Raw genomic sequence first — 22577 nt, 5'->3', positions numbered from 1 at the left:
CGTCTTATTCCAACAATCAATCAAGCCTTCGTCTTGATTGAGCTCCCGCCGTAGCCGTGGGCTGCACTGAGCGCTCGGGAGAAGACGATAGAATCAGTCGACCCAGTCCCGGCCCTCGAGGAGCTTCCGGCCTAGCGGGCGTGGCGGACGTTAAAAGAGATTACGGAGGGGAAGAGGAGGAAGAAGCGTCTACGATCTGTCCCCGAGTCAGTGTCTTGCCGTGTTCGGCCTCAGAAATTGTCCCCCGGCCCCAGAGCAGCCCCTCCGTGACGCCGCTGGGTTAGTCAGCGGATGTGGACGCTGTCATCCTGGCTGCGCCTCATCATCGGCGCGCAAGATCCATTGGATTTGGTGGAGCCCTCTGGAGGGTAGTTGCTCTCCGGCACCGGAGCAGGGGGCTGCTCCCATATCTGTCCCCTCGCTCAGGCTCTGACAAACACCTTCGGGCCCGGTGTTGACATTTGTTGTTTGGAAAGGGGTTGGGGCGGCTCTATTAGGTCCCCATGGGAACAGGTGGCTAAGCCTTCAAGGCGAATGGTGGCTGCAGCGGGAGAAGATCAAATGGTTGTTATGGTGACCTGGGAGAAGACCAATCCCCATCAGGACCCGTTTTCTGCCTGGAAGCCCTAATGACCGGGCCGAGGGGGCCGCCCGTTTCCAGGCTGGGAGGGGGTGTGAGAGAAGCGACACACCTGGTTGCCGGGCTAGCTCCCGGCTCAGTCCCCGGAGCAGAGAAGCCCTCGGCGGGAGGGTCCGTGGCTCTCCCCCGACCCCTTTCCCCAGAAGTCAGAAGTCGCTGCCCCGACTGGCTCAGGAGAGCGGAACCAAGTCAGGTGAGGAGCAGCGACGCTTTATTATCACCATCTCAGAGTCCGACGCACAGGAAGCACAAGAGGATCTTCTCCGCTGCCTTCTGGAGGGGACCCAAGCGCCCATCTGACCCAGCCCCTCAGGGAGCAAGGAGGTCGCCAACGCAATGGAGGCCCTTTGCCCCTGACCCACGAAAAGGCTGGGGACACCCGGCCTTCTGCAAAGCAGGGGTCAGGGGGACTGCCCCAGGCTGCACGGGAACCCCACTTCTCGCTTGCTTGTAAACAATGGAAAAAAGGAAACTCGACGGCTGAACTCCCGACAGACAGCAGCTGGAGCAGGGGAGGACCGGCCTCCGAGCCCAGGGTCGGGGACCCTCGGAGAGGGAAAGGACGAGATCATCCGGGCGAGGAAGAATCGGAACGTTTCTGCGGGCGAGGAAGAGTCTGTCCCCGGGCCTGAGCCGCCCTGCCCTTGGGCAGCTCCCGGTGCCGAGCGGGACGCTGGGCAGCTGCCCAGATGCTGGACCACAGAACCAGGATGGACAGCTCCAAGAAGGAGAAGGTAACTTGTTCTATCCCGACTCCCCAGAAGGTCCTTTCTCCCAAAATGTTAGGGTACTGATCGGGAAGAAGGGGACCACGAGGATGGGGAAGATTCTCTCTGGAGAATCTGACAGAGTCTCCCGTCGGGACCGATGGACAAGCCCCAGGCTGGGATGTCGGGCCCGGAAACCCGCACGGAGCTGCTGGTGGAAGCCCCGGTGGCGTGGGTAGTGCCAGTCCAGTGCTCTCTTCCCTGCCGGTCGTGTGTTTCCTGGAACTAATAATAATAATGTTGGTATTTGTTAAGCGCTTACTATGTGCAGAGCACTGTTCTAAGCGCTGGGGTAGACACACAGGGGAATCAGGTTATCCCACATGGGGCTCACAGTCTTAATCCCCATTTTACAGATGAGGTAACTGAGGCACAGAGAAGTTAAGTGACTTGCCCACAGTCACACAGCTGACAAGTGGCAGAGCCGGGATTCGAACCCATGACCCATGACTCCAAAGCCCGTTCTCTTTCCACTGAGTCACGCTGGATGGAAAGGGAATGGTGGTGTTCCAGGATGGGGTTCCCCCTCTGGCTCCCTTGAATCCAATCAATCAATGGTATTTACTGAACGCTTACTACTTGTAAAGCACTGTTCAAAGTGCTTGAGAGAGTGCAAAATAAGAGTTTGTAGACCCATTTCCCGCCCACAAGGTGCTTACAATCTAGAGAGGAACTGAGAGTCTAGCATCTCTGAGCTCTCCAGCAGGTTCTGGGATAAACCTGGAGTTGAGAGGGGCCAGGGAGAGGCAGGGCCCCGGGAATTCCTCCAGACTCCAGGGTTCCTCATGCCCCCCGCCCTACCGGAAAATCAGGGCTCCGGGATGCCATCTTCCTCGCGTTATCATGGGGATGGGAAGTGGTATTGCAAAAGGAAGACTCTGGGCCAGCACTGAGGTCCCTCCCTGACCCACACACCTAGCCCAGGTGCAGACAGAGTGAGGAAAAATTCTCCCCAAACTAGAGTTTGAGGATGAAAGGGTTTCTCCTTGAAACCTAATATGGGAGCGGAGATCAGTCAATCAACCAATCCATCAGTCATGTTGATTGAGCGCTTACTGTGGGCAGAGCACTGTGCTAAGTGGCACTTTGGGGAACCAAGCTGATTTTTCTGAATCCTTCTCCCAACGGGGAAAGCTACCTTTATGCTGTTCCCCTGCCTACGTCTACATCCCTACCCATCTGTGATTTGCCTTAGCCTGTGGGAGATGGGAGGAAGCCAGGCACCCTCAGCCCCAAGTGGACAGAGGGAGACTAATTCCCCTAGAGCCCTGCCATGGGGGTGATATTATCTGTTAAGTGCTTTCTATGTATCAAGCACTGTTCTAAGTGCTGCGATAGATACAAGTTAATGAGGTTGGACCAGGTCCCTGTCCCATATGAAGCTCACAGTCTAAGCAGGCGGCAGAGCAGGTATTTAATCTCCATTTTACAGATGAGGAAAATGAGGCACAGAGAAGTAAAGTCATCTGCCCAGGGTCACACATCAAGCAATTGGCAGACTGGGATTAAAACTCAAGTCCTCTGATTCCCAGGCCCGGCTCCTTTCCCCTAGGCCATCCTGCTTAGAACAGACTTGGCCCTGTCTGGGCACTGAATGAGGTTTGGTCAGCCCACCCCCAACCGCTCCGGCCCTCCACTCCCACTCTTCTGTATTTATTTGGGACAAGTTGATCTCTATCATATCTATTCAGTGTAATCGATACGCTAGAGCATTTTGGGGATCCTGGGGGAACATCATATATCTTTGATCTGGTTCGATTTCTTCCGTCAACATTTTGTCCAGGTTTCCCTGGACATCTTCGGGATAATTCCCTGGCATGGGATGCCTCAGATGGAGGATCAGTAAAAACCGTCTCCCCGCGGGGCCCGCCGAAATCGCGGTACGTCTGCACGAATTGTTGGCCAAGGACACCTGTGTAACTGAGGGGGTGGGGCTCCTCTGTTCCCAGAGGAGGGGCTGACCGTAGCCCCATCGAGGTGCCAACCCCAAGGTGTCTCGTGAGACCCGGACCAAACCATCACTGAAAAGCCACCAGAAGCCACCGCTCCCCACACTCTTGCCCGCATCCCTGTGCGACGGCCCTTTGGCTCTGAGGAGGTCACTGCTCAGGGAGGTCACGACCTGTGTGTAAGGAGGAAATTAAGCAAGGGGCAGTTTGGATCAGTTCACGGACAAGTGGTCCGGAAGAGTTCCTAGAGGAAAGGCAGCGATGGAGAGGGGGATGCTGAGGTTATTGGATGGTTCATCCCTACCCTAGTCAAGAGGGGTCCCCATCCCCCTTGGAGACAGACTGCTGCACCGGATGGCTGAGCCAGAGGCTTGGGTCTTGTGTTTGCACCTTGCCTTGGGCCATTAGGGATGGTTGACCTCGGTGCTGACACGGTTCCGGGAGGGGTCTCGGCACCCTAGCCAGCGGTACCTGTCGGGGGAGCAGCCGGGAGGAGGGCCGAGACTCGCCGAAGGGGAGATGGCTTCATCGTGCCAGTCTCTGCTCACCCTTTCTGTTCTGCTTCTCATTCCTTGGGGGAAGTGGAGAGGGGCAGGACCAAGAGGTTCCTTAAGGTGGGTGCAGGCAGTGACAAAGTATCCAGGGACGCTGTGCTTAAAGAGTGAGTCCTCTGAGGCCGTCACACCAGAGATGTGGCCACCCACGGTCGACCCCTCCTGATCCCCTGAGCCCCCACTGGCCCGGCTGCCAGGGCCGGGAGAGTCTTATGCAACCACCCTGGGGGCTCCAAGTACCCACGATGGTGACCTCAGTGACACCGTCCAGTGTGGGAAGGAGAACTGGGGGCAAAGTGGGGTAGTTTCTCTCCGGGAAGGAATTTTGTGCACTCACCTGGAAGGGGATCCTCTAAACATTAACTCCGTCCACGCAACGGGAGCGGGCCCAAGCCAGAACAAAATGGCCGGGAGCCACCTGGGCCTCCGGGTGGCTCATTTGCCATAAATCCTCAGGACATTTCCCATCATCAATTCCCGCAGCTCCCCTAAACCCAGCTGCCTTGACTCTCCTCCTGGGCCCTGAGTCCAGTAGCTCCGAGGCCCAAAACTGGGGTTGAAGCTGCAATGGGAGCCCATGAGTCATTCTGGGCACATCTGTGACAGAAATCAGAAAGCAGCCCCTTCTCTCACTCCCTTCCCGCCCCCAGACCTCAAAGCAACTTCCTTTTGGCTTTGATGTAGGATCCTTATTAAAAGGACGGCTCTTTGGGCCTCTGAGGGAGGGTAGCAAAGTCTAAGAGAAAGATCACAGGTCTGGGATGTTAAGTGGCAGGTCAGAGGGATCCTTAATTGGTTGTAAAATCCCCTGGCTGGGATTATTGCAGCCCTGAAAGGAACCCAGCCCGCCCCTTTCTGGACAACCGGGCAGGATTTAGGAGGCTGTAAGAGCATGGAAGAAAAACAGAGGTCTTGGGAGGTATTTAAGTGTCTGGGCAAGTAGGTGGGTCCACTCTTTCCCCAGCTCCAGCCAGGGCCAGATTTACACCATTCCAGTCAGATAAGGATGTCCCCCAACAGCCCTGGGGTTGAGGGGTGCCACCCCCACCCCCCACCCCTACACCCCTACACCCTTTCCAAGCTGAATACTACCCAGGCCCTGCCCGAGTCTGTTCCCCATTCCATCATCCGGGACCCAGAGAGCCTCTGGTCAGCAACCTCGGTCCGGACCGTGTCCCACGTCACTCAGCTGCAGTTGTCCCTCGGGTCTCTCCGGGCTAAACGAACCCAGGTTCTCTTAGCCTCTCCTTCTGGCTTGTGTTTTCCGAACCATTAACCATCTCCGTGGCTACTGTATTTGTGCAGTTGGCCGGACTGGTTCCCTATTGACCCTCATCCTCACCGTTCCGGCCCATTTCTCCAATATCCCTGGGGTTATTTTGAATTCTCATTCTGTCTTTCAAGTACTTAGACCTCCCTGCGCCGCTCCCCACCTCCGCCCTCCTCTCCTTCTCTCGAGAAAGATCTTTCCACACTCATTCATGTCACTGGCGGGCAACTTGAGCACTGAACTCAGGAATGTCACTCCTGATATATTTAGAGAGTGCCTTCCTAACATCCAACTCTTGCAAAACCCGATTTTCACAAAGTACAAGTACAACCTGATTGTTCAAATCAGGTTGAGGAGAGTTACATCTTTTGCTTCTCCCTATTCTGTTAGACCCACCGCCCCTTCTAGAAAAATGGATGAATTTGACAAGGTCCCCGGTCATTACCCAGCACCTTCTTCTCTTCTAAAAGGTTGCCAGAAGATTTAGGCATGATTTGTTCCCTGAGTTGGCAAGTTAAGCTTCTCCCCGATCCCGTTTTCTAAGGTGGACCCTGCAGCTAGGTATTTCCGAGGGCCTGCCTGGCTCCCCTGTCCATCACTGTCCCCCGAGCCCCCTGAAATGCCTAGCTGATAGCAGTAATTTTAGTAATAATAGCATTTATTGAACATCCACTGGGTGCAGTGCGCTTCGGAAAGTACAACAGAGGCGTGAGACATGTTTCCTGCCCAAGAAGAGCTTAAATTGTAATGGGAAAGTGGAGGTAGAAATTGGTACAACTGATGGAATTGGAGTGCAAGTTGGTGGTTGGAAATGTCTCTTCTCTTCCTCTGCTTAGTGAATACCAGTTTTCAGGGCTGGGGCTTTTCTTCACTTCCAGCTGTCTCATTTCAGAAGTGTCTGTGATCTGAAGGAGGGCCGGGGGAGGGCGGGGAGGGATGAGGGCACGGGAGAGAGAGAGAGAGAGAGAGAGAGAGATTTTGGAGGGATTTAGTTCTGGCTGCCACAGAAAACCAACTCTCATCACATCCAGTCCTGAGCAGAGGGGGGCAGGAGGGGCAGGAGGGGCAGGAAGGGCAGAGGAGGGAGGGGAGGCCCACATTCAAACCAAGATATATTTCTTTTAACGAATGACCCAAGCTGGTCTAATTATAGCCACTCTGAAATCCATGTCATCTCGCCCTGGGGAAAATGGAGAAACGAGATCTTTCCTCACTTTCTTCAGCTCAGAGAAAGGCATGTACCCTATCCAGTCGATCAGAGGCATTCACGGAGCCCCTAGTGAGTGCAAGATAGTAAACTGAGTGCTTGGGAACCATTTCAAGACACAGGTTTCCTGTCCTCAGGTTTATTATCTAATGAGAAAGTCGAGTGATGGTTTACAGAAAATTTGTTTGGGGATTTAATCTTAGTAGAGGCCGAAGCAGCCGTGTCCCGTGGGCACCCTCACTGATCGAAGGCCCGGGTACCGTCTCCGGTTTCTCGTTGCCAGCAGGAGGGGGTTGGCAGCAGCCCGTGGTCCTCACTCATTCCTAGAGTGATACATGGGAAGTGGGTGCCCCGGGTGGCCACCGTTGTTCCTCTCTGGCCCCGGACCCACCACCCCAGAGCGTCGGGGGTCACCGGGTCTTGGAAACCGCCTCCAGCTTGGCCGCCGTGCTGTAGCTCGTTGAGCCTGGACCCTTACTCCTCTTGGGGACTGGCACTGCGGCTCCTGATGTGATGCCGGAGGGGCTGCCAGTTTGGGAAGATGGGACGTGGGCCCTTCTATCCCCTCTCTTGGAGCACGGTTATGCTGCAGGAATATGAGAATGCGTTACCAATCAGTTTCCCTCCTCTTTACATAGCTGTTTTGGGGGGAGGCTACAGGGATAATGCTTCTTGAGCTGAACATTCTCCCCAAGCACCTGCAACTCTAATTCACCATATTTAGATGGCCAGTCTGTTACATTAAAATCTTCGGGGCACGCCTCCACTGCCGAAGCAATCAATCGATCAATCAATTATATTTATTGAGCACGTACTGTGTGCCAAGCACTTTATTAAGCACTTAGGAAAGTACCGTATAACACTGTAACAGATCTGGTAGATACTTTCCCTGCCCACAAGGAGCTTATAGGCTAGAGGAGGAGACAGACATTAATATAAATTAATTATGGATATGTACATAATAACAATAATAATTACAGTACTTGTTAAGCACTTACTATGTGCCGAGCACTGTTCTAAGCACTGGAGTAGGTACAGGTTTATCGGGTTGGACACAATCCCTGTCCCACATGGGGAATCACAGTCTTTTAATCCCCATTTTACACATGAGGTAACTGAGGCCCGGAGAAGTGAAGTGACTTGCCCAAGGTCACACAGCAGGCAGGTGGCAGAGCCAGAATTAGAACCCAGGTCCTTCCGACTCCCAGGCCCGTGCTCTATCCGCTAAGCCATGCTGCTTCTCCTAAGTGCTGTGAGGCTGAGGGAGGGAGACATGTAAGGCGCAAATCCAAGTTGGAGTGGTGACACAGAAGGGAGTGGGAGAAGAGGAAATGAGGGCTTAGTCGGGAAAAACCTCTTGGAGGAGACGTGCCTTCAAATCAGGCTTTGAAGGTGAAGAGAGTGGAGGTCTGGCAGATCTGAAGCACTGAGGTAACAAGAAAATTCCTGCTCCTCATTCTGAAAGTATTTATTAAGTGCCTTTATGCAAATGGAAATACTTTATCTATACCTCTATCAACCAATATGATCCTGTCCTGGGTAGAGTACAAGATATAGTAAGAAGACACAGTCCCTGCCCTCTAGGAGCTTTCCAGTTTGAATCAGACCACACACTGTACTGTCCTGAATTCAGCTTGGGTCCATCTCCTCTGGACTGTAAGATCACTGCGCGCAGGGAACGTGACTGTTTATTGTTGTATTGTACTCTCCCAAGCGCTTAGTACGGTGTTCTGTCCACAGTAATACAATTGAACGAATGAATAAACGGTGAGCACACTCCAAATCTGGGGTGGGCAGCCTGCGGCTGAGGTGGAATTAAAGACGGAGGACCCCTGGAATTTCCAAGCCTTGTTCAGGAGTCCCCCAAGGGATTTCGATGAGTGTAGCGGCGGTCTGATTGAATCTGTTCAGTTTGTGACGGACAGAGGGAGAAGTCAGGACAGAGCAGCCATGCAGTTGGTCTGGTGAAGCCAGTTAGGCTTCTCTGCTATCCCACAGAAGGGATGGGCCACTCCAATTTTGGTCTGGTTTTTTTTACCACATTCCGGAACCTTCAGTGTGGGGAAATGCAGGGAAAACAGGCCCACAGGAGCGGCACTGGGGAGGAGGGGTGTTTCCTCAGTGAAAAATGTCACCCATTCAGTAGCACCAGTTGGAAAATGTTTCTCCCCCGGCTCAGTTTCTGTCTGAACTGAGCTGGGTCCCTCCCAGACTAGTTGGGTGGGATGTGCAGATTGGGGGGCAAGAGAAAGGAGACAGCCAAGGGGACTGTCAGAGGGTGGGGTGAGTCTCCATGAGGCCATCGTTCCTTTAAAGGGTCCGTGGATTTTGGTTTTCACCTCAAGTTAAAGGGCCACTCGAGGCAGAGTATCTGTGACCTTAGGCACTCAGAGTTCTCTGGTTTGTGTGTGTGTGGCCAGATGGTGTTTATCAAGGGGGACTTACTCTTGAGGAAGGTAAAGGGGGCATGAAGGGCCAGGTTGGGGGAGGAGAGAGAGACACTGGGGAAGCCAGGATTATCTCCAAAGTGCACTGAAGTGCCTCCCCTCCACCCTCTTGTCCCTCTCACCCTGTGCCCCACACACCACGCTGGCTTCCGTTTCTTCCTCTCTCTTCGCTCCTCATCCCACCCCTGATGCTCTGTGGATCGCTCTTCTCCTCCCACCTGCCACCTTGACTAAATTTCCCCTGTGTCTGCAGTCTGCTGCTTGGTTTCTCTAAGTCTGTCTTCTTCAGGCTTTGCCCCACCCTTAGCAGTCCATCCCGGCTAGGAACCGGGGAAAAGAGAAACGAGCTGTTTTCCCCATCTCGCTTCTTTAATGGAATCTTCCCTCCCAGCCTCCTTTCCTCCTCCCAACCCCTTGGAAGACTGCAGGTTAGGAGCCCCTGTGGCTACTCCTTTGAAGAGCCCAGTCCGGGGTAGGCGAGTGGTGGCCCAGGGTCAGTTGGGGGTGTTGGAAGGGTCACAGACTGGGGCCCAAAGAGGTTCCTTATGCGGTGGGGGGTGGGGGAGTCCCTGATTCTGATTTAGGAAAGAGCTTTGGTAGCTGTAGGGAGAGGGAGGTCAGCCACTGAGTTTCAGAGCCCTGACCGGGAATAGGAAGCGATTGCAAAACATCATCCGACCCCTGACCCCGGAGAGAGATTTCAGCTAATTATAGCCACTCCTGGCATTCTCAGTGCTCCTCACAGTCCAGTCGCTCCCACCCCTCTGCTTGCCTTCCCAGAAAGGGCGAGAGATTTGGGAGGGGGCCCTCTCGAGAAGAGGAGGGGGCTGAGGGCTCACGGTCTGGAGTCCAGTATCAGGAATAGGGAAGGTGGGATCATACGGTACCTGGGAGAACTAATTTAAGTGGTTACAGGACAGAGCCTCTGAGCAAGGTGTCAGGCCACCCCCTGCCCGTGCATCACCCTGAGAAGGCCCCCCGGGCTATCAAAGGCAGAGGAAGGGGTTGCCTTTGGAGAGCAGAAGAAAGCCATCCTTTGGGCCCCAGCAGGGCAGGCTTCTACCCAGAGTGAGGATTCTGGGAATTCCCAGGCCTGGAGGAAGTGGGTATGGAGAGATACATTATTTCCATTGTTTCTGTCCCAGTCCCCACCTCCTATTTTGAGAAGTGATTTCTGCTTTGGAGCTCTGGGGAGAAGAGAAATGGCAGCAGTGTTAACGAGGAAAATCTCTTGAGCCCAAGCGTGGGGTTGAAGATGACCCACCCTCCTCACTGTAGTGTTTAGCTCTCTGTCTCCAGCTGTGCCTTCGGGCACCTCTCCCGCCCCGTCACCCAGAGTGTCTGAGGCAAAGCCTGTGTGAGAAACTAGGCTCGGAAGAATGCTTCAACGCCCACATGGGCCCTAGAGAGGGCTTTTTGGCCTGCCCTCTCTTCTGCTCGGCCACTCCTTGGGCCCCGGTGGAATGCTGGGGTGGAACGCTGGGGTGAAACCAAGTGGTCTTGTCGGGTGAGGAAAACGGACAAGTCTCTGGAGCCCAGTAAGGCAGGCAGCCTGCCAACACAAATCAGACACTCAGAAAACCGACCCTGCTTGCAAGGAGCCTCTGATGCTGTGGTGGGCTACCGAGGATGTGATGGCAATCGCCATCTGCTCAGAACAGGGTAGACTCCCCGCTTTCTTGCGTGGATTAGCTACAGCCCTCTACCAAGGCAGGGAAATGGAAGTGATGATCCTGTGGTACCATAACAGTACCAGATAGGGACCGGCAGAAAACCAGATTGTATAAAATGGAATAATTGGGTCTTTTGGGTTTTTTTTTGTTTTTAATGATACTCATTAAGCACTTACTAAGTACAGACACTGTACTGAACACTGGAGTAGGTAGATGCAAATCAGGATGGGCCCAGTCCATGACCCACATGGGGCTCACGGTCGTAATCTCCATTTTATAGATTCAATAGTATTTATTGAGCGCTTACTATGGTGAGGTAACTGAGGCCCAGAGAAATGAAGTGACTTGCCCAAGGTTATACACGAGACAAGTAGTGGAGCCGGGATTAGAACTAAAGTCTTTCTGACTCTCAGACCTGTGCTTTATCCACTAGGTCACGCAACCTCTCAGCATGTCTGTTTTTTGTCTGGGTGTCTGTTTTTCGACTGGTCTGACTCTTCCCCTGCCCCCAGCATGCCCACTCTGGGCCAAGGCTGGGCTGGGGTCTCTGTGTCGGGGGGCGGGTCAGCCGGGAGTCCCTAGAGTGTTGGAGGTGGGCACAGGAGCAGAGAGCCCAGGTCCCCTTCGGGCCTGCCTCTCCTCCCTCTGCCCCTGACCATCCACCTCCTCTGTTGCCTGGGGCAGGTGGAGCAAATCCTATCAGAGTTCCGGCTGCAGGAGGAGGACCTGAAGAAGGTGATGCGGAGGATGCAGAAGGAGATGGACCGGGGATTGAGGTTGGAGACCCACGAGGAAGCCAGCGTGAAGATGCTGCCCACCTACGTGCGATCCACCCCGGAGGGCTCAGGTAGACCAAGCCTCGGCGGGCCCCAGGGCAACTCAGGGTGGCCCCGGCCTTCCCAGTCCCCATGGGCCAGGCCCAGCTCCAGGGCTCAGCTCAGGGGCCTCCAGTTGAAGATCTGGGGAAGCGCCCAGGGTCAGGGGTCTCTGAGGGGCCAGATGAAAATCTAAAAAGATCCCCATCCCTCTTCCTTCCGGGCACCTTGCTCCTGCTAGACTTCCCTCCCAGCCCCACGGACTCCCCGGTCTCAGCCCTTTGAGGGTCCTGTGACCCCAGCCCCTTTCTCTCGGACCCACAGAGGTTGGGGATTTCCTCTCTCTGGATCTGGGAGGCACGAATTTGCGCGTGATGCTGGTGAAGGTGGGGGAAGGCGAGGAGGGGCAGTGGAGTGTGAAGACAAAGCACCAGCTGTATTCCATCCCCACAGATGCCATGACAGGCACGGCAGAAATGGTGAGCGGACCCGGGTGGGCCTCCTTCCTGGCAGCCGGACCCCAACCCCTAGTCGGCAGTTTGGCCAGGGCAGCAGGGAGTCCCCCGGGGTGGACCCAGGACCGGGAGAGGCTGAAGATATTCTCTCGAGGCCCCGTCAGTCACTTCAAAGAAAAGGCTCTCCTCATCCGTTCTGTGTCCCCCTGCACCTCAGACCCTGTCTCCCAAACATAGGCAGCTCCAGCCCTGGGGGCTTGGTGGGCCTCAGCTCCTGTGGGAAGAGGGTGAGGGGAATTGGCTAGAGGCCACTCCCTCACAGGTAGAGAGCCACCATCTCTCCGGGGGAGGGTGGGAGAGGAAAGTGTGGAGGGAGGAACTAACCGCTGCCTGGTGCTGGCGGGGGATTGTGTCGGGTTCCAGCTCTTCGATTACATCTCCGAGTGCATCTCGGATTTCCTGGACAAACACCACATGAAACACAAAAAGCTGCCGCTGGGCTTCACGTTCTCCTTCCCCGTGCGGCACGAGGACATTGACAAGGTCAGCAGCGGGGAGCTGGGGCTGGGCCGGGGCTGGGGCTGGAAGCGCAGCTGGGCATTGCTCAACCAAAGGGCTTTTCTCCTGTCCAAGGGAATCCTTCTCAACTGGACGAAGGGCTTCAAGGCATCGGGTGCCGAAGGGAACAACATCGTTGGACTTTTGCGAGACGCCATCAAAAGGCGAGGGGTGAGCGGGGGTGGAGCCGCCTCCCCCGTGAGAGAAGGATCCCAAGGCCCCCAGAAAGCCGGGTCCTGGGTTCCCGTGAGCCCGGTGGCCCACAGAGCAATTCCTGCTGCCCTTTCCACCTCATTCTTCCTCCTCTTCCTCCGTCCCCCTTCTGCCCCTTGCAGCGGAAGCTGGCTCAGCAAGGCAAGAGGATGGTGGGGAGTTTGTCCACCAGTCAATGTTATCTATCGAGCACTTCCAAAAATCATTTACAGACTGTGAAAACCGGAGGAGGAAGAAGAAAGAGAAGAAAGCAGGAAAGAGTGCCAATACATCAGCATTTGACACCGTGCTTGACACATGATATGCACTTATTAAGTAGCACAACTATCTAGGGATATGTAAATACACATAGTCCTAATTAGTTATGGTACTTATTAAGTATACATATAAGTAGTAAGAGAGAGAGAGAGAGAAAGGAGACTTGGGGGCTGGCTGGAGCTCCACAGTTGACCCCTCACCTGCCCTCTCCTTGGGCTCCCTCCAGCTTGCTGGCATCACGTCCTTCCCTTGTTTCCCCACCGGCAGGACTTTGAGATGGATGTGGTAGCTATGATCAATGACACCGTGGCAACCATGATTTCCTGTTACTACGAGGATCGCCAGTGTGAGGTTGGCATGATCGTAGGTAAGACACCCCGCCCAGCTTCCCGCACCCAGTGGCCAGCCCTTTCTCCATCCCTTCCTCCCCGGGCTATCCAGTCATCCATCCAGTCATCTTTCCACTTTTCCCCTCCTCTCGGTCTTGGACCTACCTGGACACCTCCGGGAGCAGTAGCTAGGGGTTCCCCTTCCACCACTCTGAGGGGCTGGGTCTTGTCTGTCCATCCAGAATGGGAGCTACCCATCTAGGAAGGCCAGGGATCAAGTCCCTCCTACTCTCTGGGCCAGGCCAGCCAAGCCCCAACTCTTTGTAACAGTCAACTCCTTCCCCTAAGGAGTTCTGCCAAGATGGGACCCGGGGGGACTCAGGCTTGTGGATTCCATTGCCAGGCTGTGAAGTACCTGGCATCATGATTGTTAAGAGCCGGCAGGGCCACTACGATACCATAGGTAGAGTGAGATTATTTCAGAAGCAGCACCCCATTCTGCCCCTCTCCTGGGCTGGGCTGGGCCTGGCCCCTGGCTCCAGGCTGGGTTTTGGCTTGGCCAAGCCCACCCTGCGGGCACCTGGGCCCCCCAGCAGGCCCTCAGAGCCAAAGGTCACTGGGCTTCCTTGCCCCCAGGCACGGGGTGCAACGCCTGCTACATGGAGGAGATGCACAACGTAGAGCTGGTGGAGGGGGACGAGGGCCGGATGTGTGTCAACACGGAATGGGGGGCCTTCGGGGCTGCGGGCGAGCTGGACGACTTCCTGCTGGAGTACGACCGGGTAGTGGACGAGACCTCCCTGAACCCTGGTCAGCAGCTGTAAGGACCCGGGGCACAGCACGCCCCAACCGCCTCGGGCCCCTGGCGCCCCATCCGTCCGTCCCTTCGGGGTTCCCGCCCCACCCTGTCCCCCTCCCTGCCCCCGTCGCCCTCGGGAGGAAACGAGGCCAATTTGGGGGACCTGGGCTTCTGGCCCGCTGCCATGGGCAGGACTAGATGGGATATGCTGAGCAGTGGTTGCTACCCTTCTCTTCCTGGCTCACTTAACCCTCCTTATGAAGAATCCCTTTAGGAGGGAAATCTCCATCCAAAAGCACCCTTGTTTTCGGCACCCCGCTGACTAACCTAGGACATGTTCGAAAGGCTTCCACTTAGCAAAGTAACCCCACCTCCCATGAATCCCTTTGGCTTTGTTTTAAAGACCTTTTCTGGAAAGTTGAATCGGTCAATCAGTGGCATTTATTGAGTGCTTATTGTCTGCAGAGCACTGTGCTAAGCACATAGGAGAGCACAGCGGAGTCGGTAGACACGTTCCTGACACACAAGGGGCTTCCAGTCTAGAAGGGGATCTTTTGAAGAGAAAGGGGTCTTTTTGTTTGATTGCCCCCGCCTTCCCTTCCTCTCCCCCTTCCTCTCCCCCTCCCTCCTTCCCTTCCTTCCTCCCTTTCCTCTTCGTCTCTGGAGATGGTAGCTGTGACAGGGGAGCCTGCCTACCTCCAACCAAGGGAGAGAGTGCCATGCACAAGCACGATCCTCCCAACTGCTGAGAACTATAGTGAAGGGTCCTCGTCCAAGGTGTGAGGATCAGGGAGGTTGGTGACCCAAGGATGGATATGGGGCAGGAGGGGCAGGAGGCCTGGGCCCAAGGTTGGATATTAGGGTGGGAAGAGCCAGAGGCCCCTGCCTTGGGTCTGAGGATGGATGCAGTTCCCCAGAGAGATCCACCGCTGAGCTGGCCAGTGACGTGCAATTTCGAGGGGGAGCCCCGACTCCTGCCCAGGGGGCTCTGGTGTCTGGGGAGAAATTAGGAGCTCAGGATGGCTCCTGGCCCCCAGCAGAGTGGAGCCTGTTCATCAAGTCAGACGCACAGACACGCTCTCACCCCCGACCCCCTCGCGGACCCCTTTCTCCTCTCTCTCTCCGCCCTGCCCTCAACTTCTTTCTCCCCTTCCTCTCTCTCCCTTCTCCCCTTTCACCCATCTCTCTTCATCCCCCCTACGTGTGTTCGGTCCAGTAGAGCCTGGTCTGGTGGAAAGAACACGGGCCTGGGAGTCAGAGAAAGTGGGTTCTAATCCCCGTTGTGCCACATGTCTGCTGTGTGACTTTGGGCAAGTCACTTCACTTCTCTGTGCCTCAGTAACCTCAACTGTTAAATGGGGATTAAGAGTACGAGCCCGGCGTGGGGCAGGGACTGTGTCCAACCTGACTACCTTGTATCTATCCTAGCACTTCGAACAGTGCTCGGCACATAATAAGCGCTTGACGAATATCACGGTTATTATCATTACTATTCCCAGTCACCCCCCACCCACACGCACAAGTGTACACACATGCACATACACACGCGCACATAAACATCGCTTACGTGTGAAAGATCAGCCCAGATGTTCCGGGGACCCCAAGATTGCCGCTGGCCAGGCGGGGTGGGGGCTACCGGGCCCGGCCCTGGCGCCGGCCCGACCACGCGCCTCCGCCCCCTCCCCAGCTATGAGAAGATTATCGGCGGGAAGTACATGGGCGAGATCGTGCGGCTGGTGCTGCTGAAGCTGGTGGACGAGAACCTGCTGTTCGGCGGGGAGGCGTCCGAGAAGCTGCGGACCCGAGGGGCCTTCGAGACTCGCTTCGTCTCCCAGGTTGAGAGGTACCGTCCCACCCCCCGCCCGCCTCCCGTGCTTCCTGCCCTGGCCCCTCTGACCCCCACAACAGTTCTCAGACCTAGGGAACCCCCGCGGCTGATTGGCCGGGTGGGGAGAGCCCCGTCATTCTCCACGTAAACACGCCTCCGACCACGCGCCGGGCCCCACTCCCCACGTCACCGCACACACGCACACTGCAGCTTGCCCCCTCACCGGAGTGAGGGGCCCTTGGCTGGACACGGCCCTCCCCACCCTCCCCGCCCCAGCGACTGTGGAGATCGTAAGCAGATCTACAACCTCCTGAGCACCCTGGGGCTGCGGCCCTCGCCCGCGGACTGCGACATCGTGCGTCTGGCCTGCGAGAGCGTCTCCACACGGGCCGCCCAGATGTGCTCGGCCGGGCTGGCCGGGGTCATCAACCGCATGAGGGAGAGCCGCCTGGGGGAACTCACACGCATCACCGTGGGCGTCGACGGCTCCGTCTACAAGCTGCACCCCAGGTGAGGCCTTCCCCGAGGAAAGAGGGGGGACCCCGGGCCCTCGGGGACCTCCGCCTGGGAGTAACCCCGTCGCCATGCGCGTGTCTTCCCAGTTTCAAAGAGCGGTTCCATGCCAGCGTGCGGCAGCTGGCGCCCTGCTGCGAAATCACCTTCATCCAGTCCGAGGAGGGCAGCGGCCGGGGCGCGGCCCTCGTGTCCGCCGTGGCCTGCAAGAAGGCCTGCATGCTCGCCCAGTGACTGGGGACACCCCCTCCCACCGGGGCCCCCTCGATCCCCTGCTCCGCACCGGCTTCAAGGAAGCGGGGTCTGAGGGTGGCGTGCCCCCCGCCCCTCCATGGAGCCCCATCTCCTTGCCCTGGGGTCGGGATGAGATCCCCGGGGCTGGCTTTTGGGACAGTCACTCCTCTCCCTCACACGGGTCTGGCTTTGTGACTTAGCAGGCCTCTGAGCCCCGGGGGCCGGGCAAGCGGCCCATGGAGCAGGAGTCTGGAGCCGGGATGAACCCAGGCTCCTTCCTACCCCCTGTCCATGCCCAGTGCCCTCAGCCGGGCTGTTGCCTTGGAAACAGGTCTCCAGCGGCCCTCCAGCTCCCTTCTGCCCTGGGCCCCCGGAGGCCATCGAGAGTCCACCAGGCCCCAGGTACCCGGGCGAGCAGCAAGGCAGAGCCGCGGGAGGCTGGGGTCGGGGGCCGCTCCGTCGGTCAGACCAGCGGTCGTAACCCTTCATGGCTTGCCATCCTCCCAGCCTGGGCCCCGAGAGGAGAGCCAGGAACCCATTGCTGGCTGCCAGTCCGCCGCCAGCATCCCAGAGGGAGAGTCAGCCACGGCCTGGTGGTCCAATTCGTGCCAAGGTCTCTCCTCCCCTAGCCCCTTGGGCTCCCGCTCCTGCCCAGAATCTTGGGTTGCAGAGGCTTAGGGGGTCGGTGGGACGGGGCCAGCACTGGGCCATGTGTGGCAGAGAGATCAGGCTACCCGGGCACGCAGTTTAGTTGGAGTATTGGCAGGAGCTGATAGTGGGCAAAGCTCTATCCTGTGGACTGCCCCCCCGTGGACTGCCCACCCGTGCAGACCGAGGGATGGGCTGGAACAGCAAGGAGAAAAGTCTCTCCGGGACTCCCAGCCCCGTCCCACCCTGCTCACACATTCCCACATCTGCAGTGAGTATCCCCCGAGGTGCACCTGTGCCCTGCAGCCTACCTGGTATGGGGATGGAGATGGCCAGCTCCCTTGGGCCACCCCGGGGTCCATCGTGCATTCCCCAACTCCATCTGGAAGTCCCCTTGGGCTAAGCCCTTTCTGCCTGACCCTAGGTGCCTATCGTGGGGTGCTGTGGGAGGGGACAAACTCCATCTCCCCATCTCTGGGCTCCAGAGGCTTCCAGTCAAGGAAAGAGTCCCCTCCCTCCCGGCCCAAGTTGTTCCCAGGAGGTAGGGGGAGGTGGTAGGAGGCTGTGGAGGGGCAGATACAGATACATGTACATGCCCCCTCTCTCCCCTTTCCCCCCAGCCCAATCGGCCTGCACATATATATAAATGTACAGCCCTGCCCTTCTTTCCTCACCTCTGTAGGCCTGCTGTTGTGCATATACCCCGGGCCGTTAGCAAGACACTTTGATTCCCACCATCTCCCCCATCCTTCCCTGCCTCGCCTTAGAATTGTTTGTTTTTTTTAAAATAAAGAAGTTTGAAAAGGGGGCATCATCAGTGAGTCACTGAACAAAACGTGATTTCAAAGATTTCACAATGGGACCAATAAAGGAATCTGTATGGGGAACAAAGCCCACCCAGATTTCAATTTAATACCCTCTCCATCAGCCAAGCCTCCGTCCGAGCCCTCACATCGCCCTTGACAAGAATTGTACGAATAGGTAAGGGTGAGAGAAATAGAGATCAGTAACAGTCCCAGTAAGTCCATCAGGAGTGGGTCGATCGACAAGACCTATATGTGGGGGCCGAGATGGATGATGGGATGACCTGGCTGGGTTGCCGGGGGTTAATCAAGTAAGGCCGCCTGAAGGAGGTGGCTTTTTGGAGGATTTGAAGGAGAGGAGGGACAGGGTCGGGCGAAACAGAACGGGAGCGGGCACCCAGGCACGGAGCAAAAGAGTGAGCACGGGGTCAGAGCCGGGAAGAGGAGAGGAGGGAGTGGCCGAGAGGCAGAGAGAACTGAAGTTTCTGTTCCTCAATAGAAATCACGGGGAATGGACTTTTCTGGGTGATCGGCGATGTTTGAGGAGACCGGATCGGGGCTTTGCACAGATGACAGCTCTGCTTTGCCTTTCCTTCCCTCCAGCCCAGCAGCCTCTGCCCCTCCCCTGAGCATCCCCACCCTCTGAGCTGGAGTTGGGCTGAGGGCCGGAGCACCCGCCCCTGTAAAGAGCAAACATCTGGTGCGATCCAGACAGCTGGGGGCTTAGCCCGGGGCGGCCTGGCAGCTGGGTCCTGGACCCCCACCTCCGGGGTCCCCCGCGGCTCAGCCTGTGCTCACCCACAGCTGGGGGCACCTTTGGGGCCGGGCCAGGTTGGATCCGGGGATGCACTGGGTGGGAAGGGGGAGCGGCTGCAGTGTCTACCAACTATGTTATGCTGTCCTAAGCGCTTAGTACAGTGCTCTGCGCATAGTAAGTGCTCAATAAATACCATTGAGTGATTGATTGACTGATTGATCGATCGGAGGGTTGGGGGGAGAGAAGAAGAGAGGCCGACTGTCCGGTCCCACCTAGATGAATGAGTCAGACAGAGAGAGGGGAGGGGGAGCCCGAGGTGAGGGGTCGGGGTCGGGAGGGTGGCCGGAATGTGGCTGACTGGTATCACGCCTGGACTCTTATCTGGCTCTCAGGGGGCTCGGGCCGGGGACTGCCAAATTTGGAACTGTCCCGGGCCCCGCTCCTAATTTGGCCTCCCAGGTGATAAGACCGGTATATAGCCCGCCCGGGCTCGGAGGCTGGGAAGCGGAGACACCGGCAACTCGGAAGAGGAGATGGTGAGCTCGGGGCATGAGGGGCAGGGGCGGTGGATGGGGTGAAAATGTTAGCCCCCCTCGAGGCCAGGGGACCAGGTAGAGGCGGGCAGGTTGGAGGAAAACCTGGGAGATGATCCTAGCGGTCATCGCCTCAGTCCAACCCCGAAGAAGGGGGTCTGCGTCCCAGCGGCAAGGCGGAGTCACTCCAGTTGCAACTCCAGGATCCAGACCCCCCTGGGAATGTAAGGGAACTGAGGGGAAGGGCTGGGGTATGGCAGGGGCATGGACCGATGGGTCCCATGGGTCCCACGGGTTCTGGCCCTCTTCAGAACTGCGGCACACAATCCCCGGGGCTGAGGCACACTGCCCCGGGCTCATGATTTCTGGTCGCCCAGGCCAGTAGGAAGGCAGGGACCAGGGGGAAGGCAGCGGCCAAGCAGGCCCAGCGTGGCTCGTCCAATGTTTTCTCCATGTTCGAGCAAGCGCAGATCCAAGAGTTCAAGGAGGTGAGCGTCGCCGGTCCACTCTCCTACCCCCACCCCGGCACCCTCCAGCTCCCTTCCAACTCCTCCATCCTCCATCCCTCCCGAGTCCGGCCCCCTCCGGCTCGCCCTCCGACCCCCTCTCTGTCCCCTTGCTGCCCGCTGCAGGCTTTCAGCTGCATCGACCAGAACCGTGATGGCATCATCAGCAAGTCAGACCTGAAGGAAACATTCTCCCAGCTCGGTGAACCAGGGGGGCAGACAGCCATGCCCAACCCCGGTGCCCACACTCACTCTCACGCCCTCCCTCTCCGGGCCTCTCTCCACCCGCCCAGCTCTCCATCTCCCTGGGAGTCTCTCCGCTCTCTGTCTCGGAGTTGATTAGAGAGGGTGAAGTCAGCACAGAAGCCAAGTCACCTTTGGCCCGATTCCCACCTCCTCCCCAAACTCACACCTCTCTCTAAACTCACACCTCTCCTTCCCCTCCTCTCGTGTCCTCCCCACTCAAGTCATGCCTTCTCCATTCCCCCTCCCTCTTCACTTTCTTGTGACTGGAGCCATGACCTTAGCCCACCCCTGTCCACTCCTGGGGCTGCGGGTTTGGGAAGCTGGGAGGAGGGAAACTGGACTGCAATGGTCTCCCCGTCCCCTTCCCCACTTCACCTCCGGCCAGGGAAGCTGAACGTCTCTGATGAGGAGCTGGAGGAGATGCTGCAGGAGGGGAAAGGCCCCATCAACTTCACCGTCTTCCTCTCGCTCTTCGGGGAGAAACTCAACGGTGAGGCTGCTGGTCCCCCCCTCCACAGTCCAGATCCTGGGGTGTCCCGGCCATCACCCATAGAGTGGGGGCAGGGTGGAGGGACCCACGTGTACCCCCTGTGCTGATTCCCATGAGTCAGGGGTGGGAGTGGTGGGTGGGTTCTCGTGTTGGAAGGCTGGGGGGTCCTCCCCCAGGGGAGATCTCCCACCCCAACTGGGCTCCCAGCTCCACTGCTGCCAGGGACCCCGGCATCACCCTCTTCCTCGAGAGACAGGGCTGGGGGCCGGGGTGAGGGTGCTCTGAATCCACCTCTGCTCCCTCCCCGCCACACCCAGGGACGGACCCCGAAGACTCCATCCTCAGTGCCTTCCGTATGTTCGATCCCAATGGCACCGGCCTGGTGAACAAAGACGAGTGAGTGCGGGAGTGGGATGCCTGGGCTCTGAGGGTAGAGCCCCCTTCCCCATATACACCCCCCCCCCCCAACCCGGGGCAGGGCTGGGTAGAGCCTGGAGACGGAGCTGGGCGTCCTGCTGGGCCCAGCCCTCACCCACCCTGGGCCCGTTTGCTCTCTTCCCAGGTTCAAGCAGCTCCTCCTGACACAGGCGGACAAGTTCACCCCCGCTGAGGTGGGCAGGACCTTCACCCCCCCACCCTGCTCCCCACCCTGATCTCTCCTTCTTCCTTGGTCCGAGGACCCTTGGGAGCCATGGGGGATGAGAGAAAAAGGAGCCGGGGAATCTGGGTTTGGAAGGGGAGAGAGATACCATCCTCTGCCCCATTTGCAGTCTCTGCCTCCCACACCAGCCCCCCACTCCCTGGTCGGCCTGGGCGGATTCTCAGGCTGACAACGGTTGCCTGGACTGGGAACCTGAGCTCTCTTGGTACCTGGGGGACCGGGACAGCATGCCACTGGGGTAGTCAATTTGGCTGCCCAGGACTCCAGTGACTTGAGGGCCCAGTTTGGGGATCAAGACAAGGTCTGGGTTTCTGGGGATGGGGCCTCCCGCTGACCCAGACCTCCGTGGCTTGGAGCAGGTGCATAGGGTACTCAAGTAGTTTACACTTCCCATGCCCTGGGCCCGTCTCCCCCACTTGCCACCCCAGTCTCAAGCCCCCCAAATGCCACGGGGAATGAGGACCTCCACGACCCCAGGTGGGGGGTTTGGCCAGATTTTTGCACATCTGAGCCGCTCCCTTCCCCTCCAGGTGGAGCAGATGTTTGCAGTGACACCCATCGACATGGCAGGAAACATCGACTACAAGTCCTTATGCTACATCATCACCCACGGAGATGAGAAGGAGGAGTGAGGGGAGGGGGCCGGCTTGGTAGCCCCCAGCATGGAACAAAGTCAATAAACCCTAGAGTCAAAGCTCTGCCTTGAAGTTGTATCTGTCGGGGCAAGGGGGTCGTGCGTGTGAAGCAGCCTGGCCTAGTGGAATGAGCACAGCCCTGGGAGTCCGAAGGACCTGGATTGTAATCCCGGCTCTGCCGTTTGTCTGCTGGGTGACTCTGGGCAAGTCATTTCACTTTCCTGTGCCTCAGTTACCTCATCTGTAAACTGGGGATTAAGACTGCGAGCCCCACAAGGGACACGGACTGTGTCCGACTTGATTAGTTTGTATCTACCCCAGCACTCAGTACAGTGACTGGCACATGTTAAGTGCTTAACAAATACCATAAAAATGTGTGTGCGCTGGTAAGCATAAACATACATGTACGTACCCCAGGCGTGCTTGTTTGTGCATATACGTAAGTGTGCATATACACAAAGTGTGGCTGGTTGTGTTTCACAGGACTGTAGGTTGGGAAGAGATGGTACCTCCCTCCGTCTGCAGGTCATGAATTGGACGTGGCTTTTCAGAAGTGGGGATGGATTGCACTGAGTTATTCACATTCTCTCTGAGTCGAACAACACGCAGTATGAAACAGCTGGAGAGGATAGTTGGGAGGGCACTTGGGGGGATCCTGAACAGAATATTTCTGGGCGACCTCAGAAGCGGGTAGAGCACGGGTCTGAGAGTCAGAAGAACCTCCTCTGCCACTTGTCAGCTTTGTGACTTTGGGCAAGCCACTTAACTTCTCTGTACCTCACTCACCTC

At 57.2% G+C, this 22577-nt stretch overlaps 2 protein-coding genes across 3 annotated transcripts; both read left to right on the top strand.

The window, feature by feature from the left end:
• The first annotated feature begins 1023 nt into the window (after positions 1-1023).
• LOC100091176 (hexokinase-4) lies at positions 1024-16509 on the top strand. 2 transcript variants are annotated; one of them, XM_029075709.2, is made up of 10 exons: positions 1024-1374; positions 11192-11354; positions 11647-11798; positions 12249-12320; positions 12411-12506; positions 13074-13173; positions 13772-13955; positions 15622-15777; positions 16039-16272; positions 16365-16509. In XM_029075709.2, exons 1-10 carry the CDS (start codon positions 1330-1332, stop codon positions 16507-16509), a joined length of 1347 nt encoding a protein of 448 aa, XP_028931542.1. In that variant the 5' UTR covers positions 1024-1329. The 2 variants fall into 2 exon arrangements, with proteins under 2 accessions (XP_028931542.1, XP_001520120.2); XM_001520070.4 differs by having other exon boundaries at positions 11647-11801; positions 12201-12320.
• A 2656-nt stretch (positions 16510-19165) lies between these two features.
• MYL7 (myosin light chain 7) lies at positions 19166-21851 on the top strand. Its single transcript, XM_029075631.2, has 7 exons — positions 19166-19253; positions 19628-19738; positions 19883-19958; positions 20388-20492; positions 20810-20888; positions 21055-21103; positions 21684-21851. Exons 1-7 carry the CDS (start codon positions 19251-19253, stop codon positions 21783-21785), a joined length of 525 nt encoding a protein of 174 aa, XP_028931464.1. The 5' UTR covers positions 19166-19250; the 3' UTR covers positions 21786-21851.
• Positions 21852-22577: the final 726 nt, after the last annotated feature.

This window comes from Ornithorhynchus anatinus, chromosome 11 (assembly GCF_004115215.2).
Source record: "Ornithorhynchus anatinus isolate Pmale09 chromosome 11, mOrnAna1.pri.v4, whole genome shotgun sequence".
In the NCBI taxonomy this organism is placed as follows: domain Eukaryota; kingdom Metazoa; phylum Chordata; class Mammalia; order Monotremata; family Ornithorhynchidae; genus Ornithorhynchus; species Ornithorhynchus anatinus.
The sequence above is the reverse complement of the archived record's forward strand: the minus strand, read 5'-3'. Positions and strand labels throughout refer to the sequence as shown.